Here is a 13,021-nt window from a genome sequence, read left to right on the forward strand (position 1 = left end):
GAGGAGAGACGAGAGGAGAGACGAGAGACGAGAGGAGAGACGAGAGACGAGAGGACAGAGGAGAGGATGGAGGAGAGACGAGAGGAGAGACGAGAGACGAGAGGAGAGACGAGAGACGAGAGGACAGAGGAGAGGAGAGAGGAGAGGAGAGACGAGAGACGAGAGGAGAGGAGAGAGGAGAGACGAGAGGAGAGACGAGAGGAGAGAGGAGAGGAGAGACGAGAGGAGAGACGAGAGACGAGAGACGAGAGGACAGAGGAGAGGATGGAGGAGAGACGAGAGGAGAGAGGGTTATTGTTGTGTGTTTGTGGCCTGAGGGTTGAATGTGCACTGAGCAGCAAAGGAGCACGAGGGGATTTATCTATAGAATCACAGCATCGGTATAAATGTGCGTCTGTGTGACAAACACACCGAGTCTGTGGTGGTTTATTTTAACTGCGGATGAGACAGAGACAGAAACTGTGGACGGACGACGAGTGTGGGAGGAAGTTTGGACGTATCATAGTTTCAGAATATACTGAAGGTCTGAGACGTGTAGACTTTTCAGGAGGAAGGAGTGTCCTGTGAAGGAGAATATTGTAAATGATGGAAATATTTGATTTAATAATTTTATTACTATTGAAATCAGGAGAAAAGAAATTGATGATGTTCATTTCTTCCGACGTTGCAGCGTTTGTTACTTTTTTAGCCAGATGTGATTTTGGAGAAAATGAGATGCACCATCTATGAACGGTTCATTTTCCAGATGTAAGAAAGCATTTTCCTGCTCGTGCTGAGAGGTCGGTGTTTGCTGCTTTTCCAGAGGAACAGCTTTAATCAAACGTCTTTAATGAACCTCGGTGGCTTTGAAATGTTTGTTTTTTCCTTCCATCTTGTGAATGTTGTATTTATATATGAAGATTATTTGGTGACCAGCGTGAACGTTAATTAATTTTCTTTTCTTTAGATATATGTTACATCTTTTTCTAGAACACTGTCCAAGTGTTCGTACTTAACAGACACGTCCTGTTACTTTCTGTTATATTTGACTCAACAATTCAACTTGAAGTGAAACTTTTTGGACATTTTTGTGTTGCAGAAAATCAAATCAACAAATCACTGAAAAAAAAGATGATTTTTGCAGCTTGCCTCTCGGCTGAACGCCGTTATTAAAAGCATTGGAGTCGTGTTTCCCTTCATATCAGGATCTCCTGTAATCTGCTGGGAGAGAACCAATCAGAAGAAGGTGAACATCCAGAACCTGCTGCAGTAAAACTAGGAAAGGAGGTTGAGCTCTGAGCGTGAGCACTCGGTTTGTGATTATATAATATAGTCCAGAATAAAGACACGGACAAGGGCTCTTAACAGAGAGACGGGAGCGAGGACGGAAAAGGGGAAGGAGAAAAGAACAAGGGATGAGTGAAGGTCAGAGATGTTGAGGCCTGATGGGTGAAAACACAAACAGTTCATCTGTTCGGGTCAAATAAAATCAAAGGCCTCGTCCTGCATCTCTCCTGCTTTAATACTGTGTCATTACAGCAGCAGTTAACAACACTTACTGTAAATCAATCAGCATGTGTAAAACATCTGCTTCCCTTTTCTTTAGTCAACAAAATGTCAAAATAAAAGACCATTAAAAATCTGTAGACAATTCAGGAACAAACAACATTTCATGCAGTGAGAAGTGAATCTGTAACATATTTGATCTTTGTGTTTCAAACTCTTTTGTTTCAATGTGACATAATTTCTTTAAAAAAAACAAACAAACATTAACTTCATAAGCAGAAAGTTAAAACAAGTTATGGCACATCTGCACAGACAGCAGGTCCATGAAATGCAACAGACCCCATTTCAGAGATGCTGAAGGATCAACTTTATCTTCCCTAAATTTATAAATAACATTTTTGGCATAAAATTCTTCACATATATTATTTTCATGCCGTTTCATGCATTTCCTAACATTTTGGCACGAGGTCCTTAATGCTGCTAACGTACTGGTTGTACTGGTTTTGTCACAGCTGTTTATCCTGATGTTTGATACTGAACTTTGTGATTTGTCGAGCAAGATAACTAGAACTCATCTGAGGAATAATCATATGAATACAGCAATTAAGACTCATTATGCAGAATATATATTCTGTACAGATCTGACAATAAATATTTGTATGGCATTGATTAATGTGAGGTGAGTAACACATGGAACTGGACAACAACAACGAAGCCTCATAAAAAGGAAGATTTCTGTTCAGGCAGTGACTAAGACACTTCTATGGGGGGTGGGGGGTGTTGAGATCATAATAAGGCAATTTAGAAAGTTGGAACAGGTCTTACTACAGTGGGGGGGGGGGGCACTCAGACTAATGTTGGGGTTTTTGGCACCAAAATCATAAAGTTTTGTGGGTTTACATCTTCACTGACTGGGACAGTGGTTCCTCTTCCCTGCTGCCTGGTTTATTCATATACATTACATGTATTAATATATATCACATATGCTAATAAATGTTATATATATTAATGGCGGGAAATCTTGACTGCAGCAGCTGATCCAAATTCAAAGGAATCATTTGACATTTTGGGAAATACTGTTTCAGCCCGTTAGCTTTAGCTTAGCATAAAGACTCTGAAGCTCACTCACTGATTCTTGTTGGTTTAATCTGAAAAAACTCAAGTTTAAAAACAACAGTTTGCTGCTTTACGGAGGTTAAACGTCTCAAACCGTGTTCGTCCATGTGAGTCTTACTGACTGAAGTATCAGCACTTTTCCAGCCTGGGATCAGTAACTTCCTGGTGTCTCTGCTGGTTGCCTGGCAACTGATCCACATAAACACTGATTGTAAAGCTGCAAACGTCCCCACATCTGATGAGCACCATGATAGTGCTGCTGGAGCAGGAGAAATACTGAACAGTAGATGTGCTTTTTTTGTTTTTATAAATGTGATCTGCAACAGAACATGCTAACACCTTAGCATGACACGTTAGCTTACAGCAGCAGAGCTCACTCCTGGTGTTTCAGATATCAAACTTTCCTTTTTACTCTCCAGTTTTTGAAAGGATTCAACAAACAAGATATGATGTGCTAAGTATTGAGTTTTACAGCTGCTGGAGGGCTGATCTTGTTACCTAGGCAACCAGTGGAGACTCCAGGAAATCATTACCATTAACTTCCTGTAAAATGTCAACACTGTCTATAGATTAAACACAGAAAATACAATGTTATATTAAGTAGCTTTAGAGGTGCTGAGCTAGGCTAGCTGTTTCCCCCCACTTCCAGTCTTTGTGCTAAGCTAAGCTAAACTAAGCAGCTGCTCGTGTTAGTTTCACTTTTAACCACACAGATATGAGATATTGATCAGTTATCTGTGGTAGTGATATTGATCCTTTCATCTTACACATGACAAGAAAATACAATTATCTGCAAATCAGCAGAATTCAAAATATCAAACTTTTTCTTTAACGATGTAAAAAATGTTCACGTTTTCTAAAGTCAGTCCAGATCAAGTGCAGAGGTCAGAGTTCACCAGTGTCACGTCACATGATTGATGAGTCACAGTTACAGTATATCAGCTACAGGAGTCATTCACAATGAGCTGCAGGAGCTACAGGTAAAACAATAACTACTGTAACAGGTGAAGGTGATGTGTCAGGTGCAGTGTGTGTGTGTGTGTGTGTGTGTGGCGGGTGGGGAGGTAGGGCTACAGTGGTCACAGGAGGAGGCTATAGTTGCCTGATGGGGGGGAGGTTGAGGGTGTCCAGAGCGCTGTGGTAGAGCTCTCTCAACGCTCTCAACAGATACAGACGACAAAACATCTGGTTGAAGAGATGAGGCAACGGCTCCTGGAGGAAGAGGGAAAGAAAGACGGAGAGAAATTACCCATAATTCTGTGGGAAAAGAAAGAAAGTGCAGCTGTTAAATAAGTCACTTCCTGTCACAACAGAAGACAAACCAGATGTATTTACCACCAGTTTCCTTTTTCTTTATCTATTTGATAACTGCTTTTACTTATTTGTATGTATTTGTTTATTTATGTATATATAATTTAATCCTTTTTTCCCCTTTTCTTTATTTCATTATCAATTTATTCTATTAATAATTTTATTGTATTTTATTATATTAACTTCTTTTCTTTGATAATTTAATTCCACTGAATGATTGTAATTGTGCTTTTGTAACACAGTGAAAATGTCAGGCCAATTAAGCCTGTTCAACTGAAACTGAAACCAGAGAAGAAGAAGGAGAATATGGAGAGAGCATGTGTGGAGTTAAAAAAGAGAAAAGGGAAAGAGAGATTTAAAGAGAGAGACACATAAAAGATAGAAAATGTCTGACTCGACAGTGAACTGTGTTTTTTTCTTGGTCAGTAATCACATTCTGTCGTTGACAAAAAGTCACCAGACACAGACACGCACGCACGCACGCACGCACGCACGCACGCACGCACGCACGCACGCACACACACACACACACACACACACACACACACACACACACACACACACACACACAGACACACACACACACACACAGACACACACACACACACACAGACACACACACACATAAATGATGACACATATTCATCTACACAAACAGACTCAGGCTACGACCACAGGACTACGTTTTCATTTTTAAACTCATCTCTTTTCCTACGTTTACTCCTGCTACACGACCCCAGAGTTTCTGAGCCCCGAACACTGAGACGCTTCAGAGGAGACAATCTACTTCCTGTCTGTCCCGCCTGACACTGGCGGTGTGTTTTCAGGTGTGATAACGTAGACGGAGATAGATTTCGTTTGAAAATGAAAACACAGTGTGTGGACGTATCCTCAGGAGAACTTAAGTGAATAAATCAGCCATGAACACAGACACAGGACCAGAGTGTCTCCTCACCCCGAGCACGTGGACTCTGTTGTAGTAGGAGCTGAAGTCTTTACTGAGAGACACCAGAAACTTACAGATCTGAGGAAACAAGCACATTCATGAGTCACATCAACCTCTCCACAGCAGATCTGAACCTTAATGATCACTCATCTGTTCCTCTAAACCCTCATACCTGTTCAGTCTTAATGTTGACTCTGGCTCCTCCCCCTTCTCCGTCCAACACTTGTCCCGATTGGTCCAGCAGCTCGGAGAAGGGAATGAGGTAATTGAACAGGAGGAGCCACTCGCCCTGTCAGTCGCAGAGGACACAGGAGGAAAGGTTGATGAGAGAATGTAATAAAGAAACAGTTTATGGTTTATAACAAATTACTAATGGAGAGAAATGAAAACAAAGGGAAACAGATGAGCACAAACAGACCACAACAACACAGCTGTAAAATAAAGAGGTACCTCCTCTTTCAGAGCAGAGAAGTCCAGCTGGGAGCACTCAGGGATTTCTGGGTACAGACCTGCAGATAAACATGTAGATGCACAGATCTCATTCTAGCATCCTTTAAGAGCAGTTAGCATAGTTAGCATCTCTTAACATCTATTGTTTGTTAACTTGTAACTGACAGCGGCTGACACAGTGTTAGCAGTTGTGCTAATGCTAACTCTCTCTCTCTGTACTGACAAGGTTTCAGGAAACACTCAGTCATGGTGTTGATGATTATTTCATCATCATTTGTCTGTATTATATAAAAACATCATATGGACGTTAACGAGGTGAAACAGTGGATTTTTTTCATTGGAGGGTCTTTAACAAACAAGTGTAAGTGTCAGAATGGATGAGGTAAACACTTCCTGTGTTTGACCGAATGAGAACAAAGATCAGGATCATCAGCAGGATAATCCACCACAGGTCCCGAGTTCTCTGAGGTGAGACATTATCGATTCAGTCCAACCATCCATCCTGTTCACTGCAGTTTTATGATGCTTGAACTCCTCTGTTGGAACCACTGACGCACAGTATTTATTTTACATTTAACTCAGGCTGCGACTCATCAAAGAACCTCCTCACAGCTGCTGGACTTTTCAAACTGTCCAAAAACATATTGATTTTAATTTAAGTCTCTCTTTGTTTTCCATCCACAGACGAAGGTAAAACTGCCCGGACACAGCGCTCTGCGTTATTGGTTGTTTGTATGTTAATCAATGTTATTGATCGGAGAAGAATGAAACGTGAACCTCACCCTTCTCCACTCCTCTCTCGTAGCTGTCAAACAGAGTGTGGAGTCTAGCGCAGTTGTACATCACAAACACTCCTCCCCTCGGCCCTTTGGTGGACACACCCCCTTCCCTCTGGACGTCCAGTGTCACCTGTGATAACAAATGTAAGGACGTGTCTCTCAAGATATTACACAGAATTTATCCAGTCAAACATGTTGGAAAGATTCAAACTGGATATTGATTAGAAGTGTGATTTTTGTGTATTTCCCATCTATTTTTTCATTGTATATATAAAGAATGTTCTGGATGGATGTGGCCCACTTTCTGAAAAAGGATCTTACAGTGAAGAGTGAAATGGTTCTGTTTGATGTAATGCTAGATTTCCGTCAGGAAAAGATTGAAAGCAACATGTTGTATATAATAAAGCTTTTTATTCTTTTTGGAAAATTCATAAGAAAAAAATGGTAAAAACTTTCCTGCACTTTATCAGTTAATCTAAACAATATAACAAAACTTTATGTGATGTGATGAACAAAAAACATTAAGACCGTAAAACTGTTGAATGAATATAATGTGCTGCAGATAACAAACTCTGACTTTGTCATTGTCTTTTGTTTTATTGTGTGTGTGTGTGTGTGTGTGTGTGTGTGTGTGTGTGTGTGTGTGTGTAATAAACAAAGTGAAAAAAGGCCAACACTCAGCTGTAATAACTCACAGGACTAGTGTGGACTGTCGACAGCAGTTCAAATCTGACAGTGGCAGAGGTCATGACCCTGATGATGTCATCCCATGTCTGACCTATAGGAGGACGAGGAGAAAGTTTATTCAGTTTCATAAGTAAGGAGCAGATAAACACTGAGCATGTGCATAAACACACACACACACACACACACACACACACACACACCTTCTACTTGATCTCCGTACTTCATCTCTGACGCCTCCTTCATCTGTCCTCTTCTCAGCCTGGAGAGAGAGGGCGACACATTCACACAGACAGCTGGGCTAAAAATAAACTGATAACACAGAGATGATGAGAAGATCCATCAACGCCCCCCCCTCCTCTTTTCATCACACTGAGGGCTGACCCTCGTTTTCAATGATGCTGAGATCACAAGAGCAGAAAGAAACAACCAGAAATACAAGAATCAGTTCCTGATAAAAACAATTACATTCAGGAACATTATGATTTCTAAGATTTAAAAACATGTTTCTAAACTGTCCCAGAGTTTCAGGGGAATCGATATTTAAAGTGAGTTGTAGGTTATTCCTTGAGTCTGCAGCAAAATCTAAAAGGTCGTAGTTCACCTGAGGAACATGCAGTGATCCAGTCCTGAGAGCAGGGTTACTGGGAGCTGTAGGAATCTAAAGGGTGGTGACAGCAGCATGTCTATATATGACAACACCTATGACATCACCATAGTCCAGAGCAGAAAGAAATAGAAACAACAACAATGTCCTTGGGAGAGTAGGTTCTATTTCTATACAGGAAGTTTCATCTGCAGCTTTTTCACCACAATGTCCACGTGAACTTTAAAAGTAAATTCATCTATCCAGATTATAATGCTGGACTAGTTTCTGTATCAAGTAAAGTGCTAATCTGATATCTTTGGAAAACAGAATATATTTTGTTTTATCAGGATTTAGCACGAGTTTAAGAGTGAGTTCCTCTTCAAGACCATTTAATTTAGTTTAATTACAACTGTAATTTCAAAGAGAGGATCCCAGTCAGAGTGTCTCTAGTCATAGTAAAGATGTGTCTGGTGGAGAGCTGGGGAGGGAACAGAGGAGGAGGAGAGGAGGAGGAGGAGACAGGGAGGACGAGTGGAGACAACAGAAGGAGGAAGAAAAACAGGAAACCTAAAGACAAAGAGAGAAATGGTGGAAGGAGATGAGACGCATCTTACTGCAGGTACTGAGCAGCAGTGAGGTGACAACCAGGAGTCTTCACCGGCCCACACACCAGATGTCTCTGCACACACACACACACACACACACACACACACACACACACACACACACACACACACACACACACACACACCGTAAGAATAGAAACATAATGCAGGGCATAATTGTTTTTGTGTGTGTGTCTGTGTGTCGTTACCTGTGTGTGTGTCGCTCCACTGGCTCTCCACAGCATTGCTATCTGCTGCTGGCGGAACTCATCCTGACAGGAAGTCACATGTAACGCTGTTGCCACGGCAACCTATGAAAGAAGCAGCAAGGAGGTACAAGAAAAAGTAAATGATCTGTTTGTTATTTTTAATAGGAAAAAAGTGTCAGTGTGTGTGTGTGTGTGTGTGTGTGTGTGTGTGGCTCTCACTGTGCAGTCGGCTGTGGTCAGGTCCAGCTGTGCCAGGTGTGAAACACTGTCCCTGTGAACTGAAACAGACACACAGCACCGACTCTGTTACCTGAAGCTGTGATGTCACACGAAACATGGACACGTTCTTAAAGCAGCAGCTCAGTGATAGCAGTGAGCGTGGAGCCTGTTAGCTTAGCTTAGCTTAGCATAGCATGCAGATTGGAACCAGGAGGAAACCGTTAGCCTGACTCTGTCCTAACCATCTCTGAAGATCTCTAACTAACATGTCGTGTCTCCCTTGTTTAGTGTGTGGAGAAACATGAATGTAAAGGAAGTTACTGACTCCTTCTACAGATGGTTTGAGTATTTACGTCCCTGTGAAACCACATGTTTTGTTGTTGTTGTTTCTGAAATCTCTCATTTACCAAAGTAAACAACTAAGAGTCTTAATTGAGTTCTTTGTTGAAGCTTATTGGCTAAGACTCTACAGGGTTCACACATCTGGATTTGGCTCATGGTTCTTGACGTTCCACCTGGAAGATGCTCTGGTGATTTCACAGAACTGGACGGAGGGAAATGAGTCTGAATTTATCTAAATGTAGTTTTTTCATCGGCTGCTCTCAGAGCCGCCGCACAGACCAGACACAAAGTGACTGTGTTTCTGAGCGGACATTTGCTTTTATCGTGACCTTCATTAGACAAAGCAGCAGGAGAAGAGGAGGCTGTTTTGTTTACATTAACATTTTACATAAAGGTTGAACAAAGACTGATGTTGTTGCTTTTGGTCGTTATGGAAACAAAGTGCTTTTCACACAAACTGTTTCATCTCTTCACAGAATATGAAATGACTGAGAAACACACGAACACACCGTCATTATATAACCATCAAAAATCAACAGTATAACAGTATCCGTACCTGTGCAGGTACCAAGGCTGGGGTCGTATCCCAGCAACCCCTCCTCCTGGAATACTCGTTTCAGGTTGACCCTGAGCACTCCCTCGTTCTCCCCCTCCTCCACCTTCCTCCCTCCCCCTCCGCTCGTCCTCCTGCCTCTCTCCGTTTCCCGCTCTCTGTATGGGCAGTTCTCCAGCGCCTCCTGGATCTTCTCCTCCCGCTCCTCGTTGGTCCAGTTGGCAGGAGCTGTCGGCCAATCGATGCCCAGAGCCTGGAGAAAGGCGATGATGTCGCTGTCTTCGGGAAGGGTGGGGCAGTAGGAGACTGTAAATCTGAGACAGGTGAGGAGATTGGAATCAGCCTGTTACACCTGTGACTGCAACAAACAATGATTTTCATAAGAAGTTCACCTGTCTGTTACTTATGTCATTAACTGATCAATTATTGAATCTTATGAAAGTCAGAAAATATTGAAAACTGCTCATTAAAGTTTCCCGGAGTCCAGGATCACACTTTAAATTTATTTATGATGAGAATAAAACGAGGGAAGTGGATGTGGTGGATTTAGGAATTAGCTCTCGGACTCACCCCTGTCCTCTCAGCAGCGCCCCCATGTGGTCAGCCAACAGCACTGTCCTCAGCTGGCCCAGAGTCAGCGTCTCAGGGGTGGGTGTGTTGGGTTTAGGGTGCAGCGCGGGGCAGTTGATCACCACACAGCCCTGCCTCTGACTCGGGGGCTTCAGGTACTCTGTTGCTCCACCCGCCAGAACGGCCCTGAAGGATGCAGCCCGGTCCACCCTCACCCTCAGACCCTCACCCATCACCTCCCCACCGGCCACAGGCAGAACCCCGCTGCCCCGGAGGGACAGGACCCTGGACATCACTGCTGGAGGGACCTGGGTGGAGACGGGGAGAGATCAGAGAATGAGACGAGGGGAAAACACCTGAACTTCAGGTACTGACGTGTGTGGTCTGACACAGTGAACTGATACTGATATGTCAATTAATCCTTTCATTATTAAAATTATAGCAAATGTGTTTGATCTAGGGTTGTTATTTATTTTTATTATTATTAATTTTATTTAACCTTGATTCAATCAGGAAGTCTCATTGAGATTAAAATCTGATTTTCAAGAGCGAGAACAAGAAGCAGTCACAAGAGACATTCAACAACACAACTAAACAACAGAGGAAACGTCATCTCTAGTCTGAGGGCAGTTTCCAGTTCAGTCCAGTGTTAGTGTGAACATGAGAGATGTGAAGTAGCTACTGGATTTAAATGAGAGAAGAAGAAGCTTTAACAGTTACAGAGGTTATTTTGTCTTGACTGCAGTGAGGTCCAGCCCACGGTGTGACACAGAACAATGACGAGTGCAGTATTTGTTTGTGATTTGTGATAAAGCGTAGAGCACTAAGACACACGGGGTTTAACAGCTGGAGTGTTGATGGAGCGGCGTGACAATGACAGTGTCACCACAGTCGGGGACATGAAGGTCAACTGCACAACAGATTCACAGCTGAAGAAGACGGACGTCCTCTAACTCTACACAAGGAGCCAGGAGTTTGAGTTTTAATTTTTGTGTTGAATATGAACCTTGAATGATAATCTTCTGTTAAAGCCAAATTCCTCAGTATTTGTATGAATCAGAGAAATATGAGTGACACTTAAAGTTTTAATGGCAGATGGTCAGAGTCTCTGCTGGTACAACAGCCTGTTCTACACTCAGTAGCATTGGAAAATACAGTTTATGATCTGCTTCACATCAGGTCATCTATACAAGCTCATGATGCAAAAACATCCTCCGTCACATGGACGCATGAACAGCTCTAAGATCCAAAGGTGGAGGCTGGAAGGACACATCTCAACTTCATATTTCTGTGACAGGCAGCTGTGGGAAAAAAAAAACAACCTTCGTGTGTTTTCGTGCTTTCTCGTTTCCTGGCAGCTGCGCGTGTCGGTCTGACCCATATTGTACCTGCCACTCATGGGTTAATAATTACCGCCGCAGGCTGCCAGTGTCTGCTCGATCATGATGGAGCGATGTCAGTCACTCCAGGGGTGTGTGTGTGTGTGTGTGTGTGTGTGTGTGTGTGTGTGTGTGTGTGTGTGTGTGTGTGTGTGTGTGGCATGTCACTCAAACATATTAGTGAATTATAGTTTGCAGTTTGTGTTTATTTAATATTGGCTCTTGTTTTTTCAGACAGGCAGTTGGGATCAGCTGAGCGGTATAAGCAGGTAGTTCCGGTCCTCTGCTCCTATTGGCCGAGTCACGTTCGAAACGGTTGAAAACACCTCCGGCCATTTAAATATTCAGGTCAATTCAGTTGCTTTATTAGCATCAGTGTCAGATTAACAATATTTGCCAAAGCGTCCAGTATGATACAATATTCATTAATGGCATGAGGGTAAAAATATTATGGTTATTTATTATTATATATCATATTATACACAGATTCACTCGCGCCCTAGCTAACAGTCCCTCAGCAACTGTCGAGGAACTATACTGTTTAGCGGAAGAATAAAACGTAGACTTTCCTAGCGTAAATAGTTTAGCATGTAAACTAACGTTAGCCGTGTTGCTACCGTTTAATGAGCGTCCAGCGGTGTCGTTAATAATATTAGCTTCCAGCCGTTAGCTCTCCCCGGAGCAGCTAGCCATAAAAATACCGCGAAATGAGCGTTAAAGCCGTTAAAAATGCTGCTAAACCCAACAGGTATCAGTCACACCGACCTGTCCGTCCGCATACAGCGTGTTGAGCATCGTGGTCGGCGACAGAAAGTCCCGGTTCCGAAGGTTTTTCGCGCTGCTCTCCTTGAACCAAAGCTTGTCCTGCTCGGGGAAGATCCTGTCGCCGTGTCCGCGGCTCGAGTCGGGGACATTCTCTGGCTTCCCCCGCAGTGCGGAGCTCAGCGCCCGGACGGTAGGTGTGATCCGGAGGGGCGAAGGCTCCTCGATGTTCTCCATCACCTCCACCCTGACACAAACAAGCAGGTGAGCTTGGTCCCGGGGTCTCAGCACATCCGCACCCTGCACATGTCTACTGATGAACCGGGGTCACGCTGGTCGGTGCTGAGGCAGGCCGCCGGATCACAGGCGATAATCCAGCCGCACGGCTGATCACTGATCGATATTGACTGTAGAGGGGGACTGCATTGGCCGATTTGCTTCTGCGGAACTAGTGAAGTGCAACCTGTGTTTCTGACGAGTGGATTTCCGTGTTGGACCAGTGGGATGTCACTAATAGCGCCATCCAGTGCACGGCAGAGTAACTGCAGGCGTAACTACATGGCCAAAAGTATGTGGACAGATACCGTTTGTGCAATCAATCAATCAATCAATCAATCAATCAAGCTTTATCTGTACAGAACATTACGTACAGGTTAGTGTAGTTCATTCAGATGACTGATGAGCAAAAATGAAAAGGGACAAATCAAGTGAGAAAGCTGAGAATGAGATACAGTAAAATAGATTAAAAAAAAAAAGCTCTAATAAACTTAGCAAAAAGAACATTTAATTATTAAATACATTTTAGATCATAAATACAATAAAATAAGTGAACAAAATAAAGTGACTAATGACTTTTGAGTCTATTCAACACCTCCATAAAATGCCTTTATTATAAAGAGTAAATATTTTTCGAGCTGCATGCCCTGAACACTGTTTTGTTCTTACTGTGTCAATGTGTTTTTATATATATGTGTGTGTGTGTGTGTGTGTGTGTGTGTGTGTGTGTGTGTGTGAGAGAAGGC

At 42.8% G+C, this 13,021-nt stretch overlaps 1 protein-coding gene across 1 annotated transcript; it reads right to left on the reverse strand.

Annotated features, from left to right (window-relative positions):
- Positions 1-1,335: 1,335 nt before the first annotated feature.
- dalrd3 (DALR anticodon binding domain containing 3) lies at positions 1,336-12,497 on the reverse strand. Its single transcript, XM_023421729.2, has 13 exons — positions 12,003-12,497; positions 9,859-10,166; positions 9,292-9,602; positions 8,394-8,452; positions 8,175-8,276; positions 7,975-8,039; positions 6,975-7,033; positions 6,783-6,865; positions 6,091-6,217; positions 5,309-5,367; positions 5,031-5,147; positions 4,868-4,936; positions 1,336-3,813 (listed from the first exon to the last, which is right to left on the reverse strand). Exons 1-13 carry the CDS (start codon positions 12,234-12,236, stop codon positions 3,694-3,696), a joined length of 1,713 nt encoding a protein of 570 aa, XP_023277497.1. The 5' UTR covers positions 12,237-12,497; the 3' UTR covers positions 1,336-3,693.
- Between the last annotated feature and the right edge of the window lie 524 nt (positions 12,498-13,021).

This window comes from Seriola lalandi, unplaced genomic scaffold, assembly GCF_002814215.2.
Source record: "Seriola lalandi dorsalis isolate HSWRI2012SDOR001 ecotype SW California unplaced genomic scaffold, Sedor1 jcf7180002054675, whole genome shotgun sequence".
Taxonomy (NCBI): domain Eukaryota; kingdom Metazoa; phylum Chordata; class Actinopteri; order Carangiformes; family Carangidae; genus Seriola; species Seriola lalandi.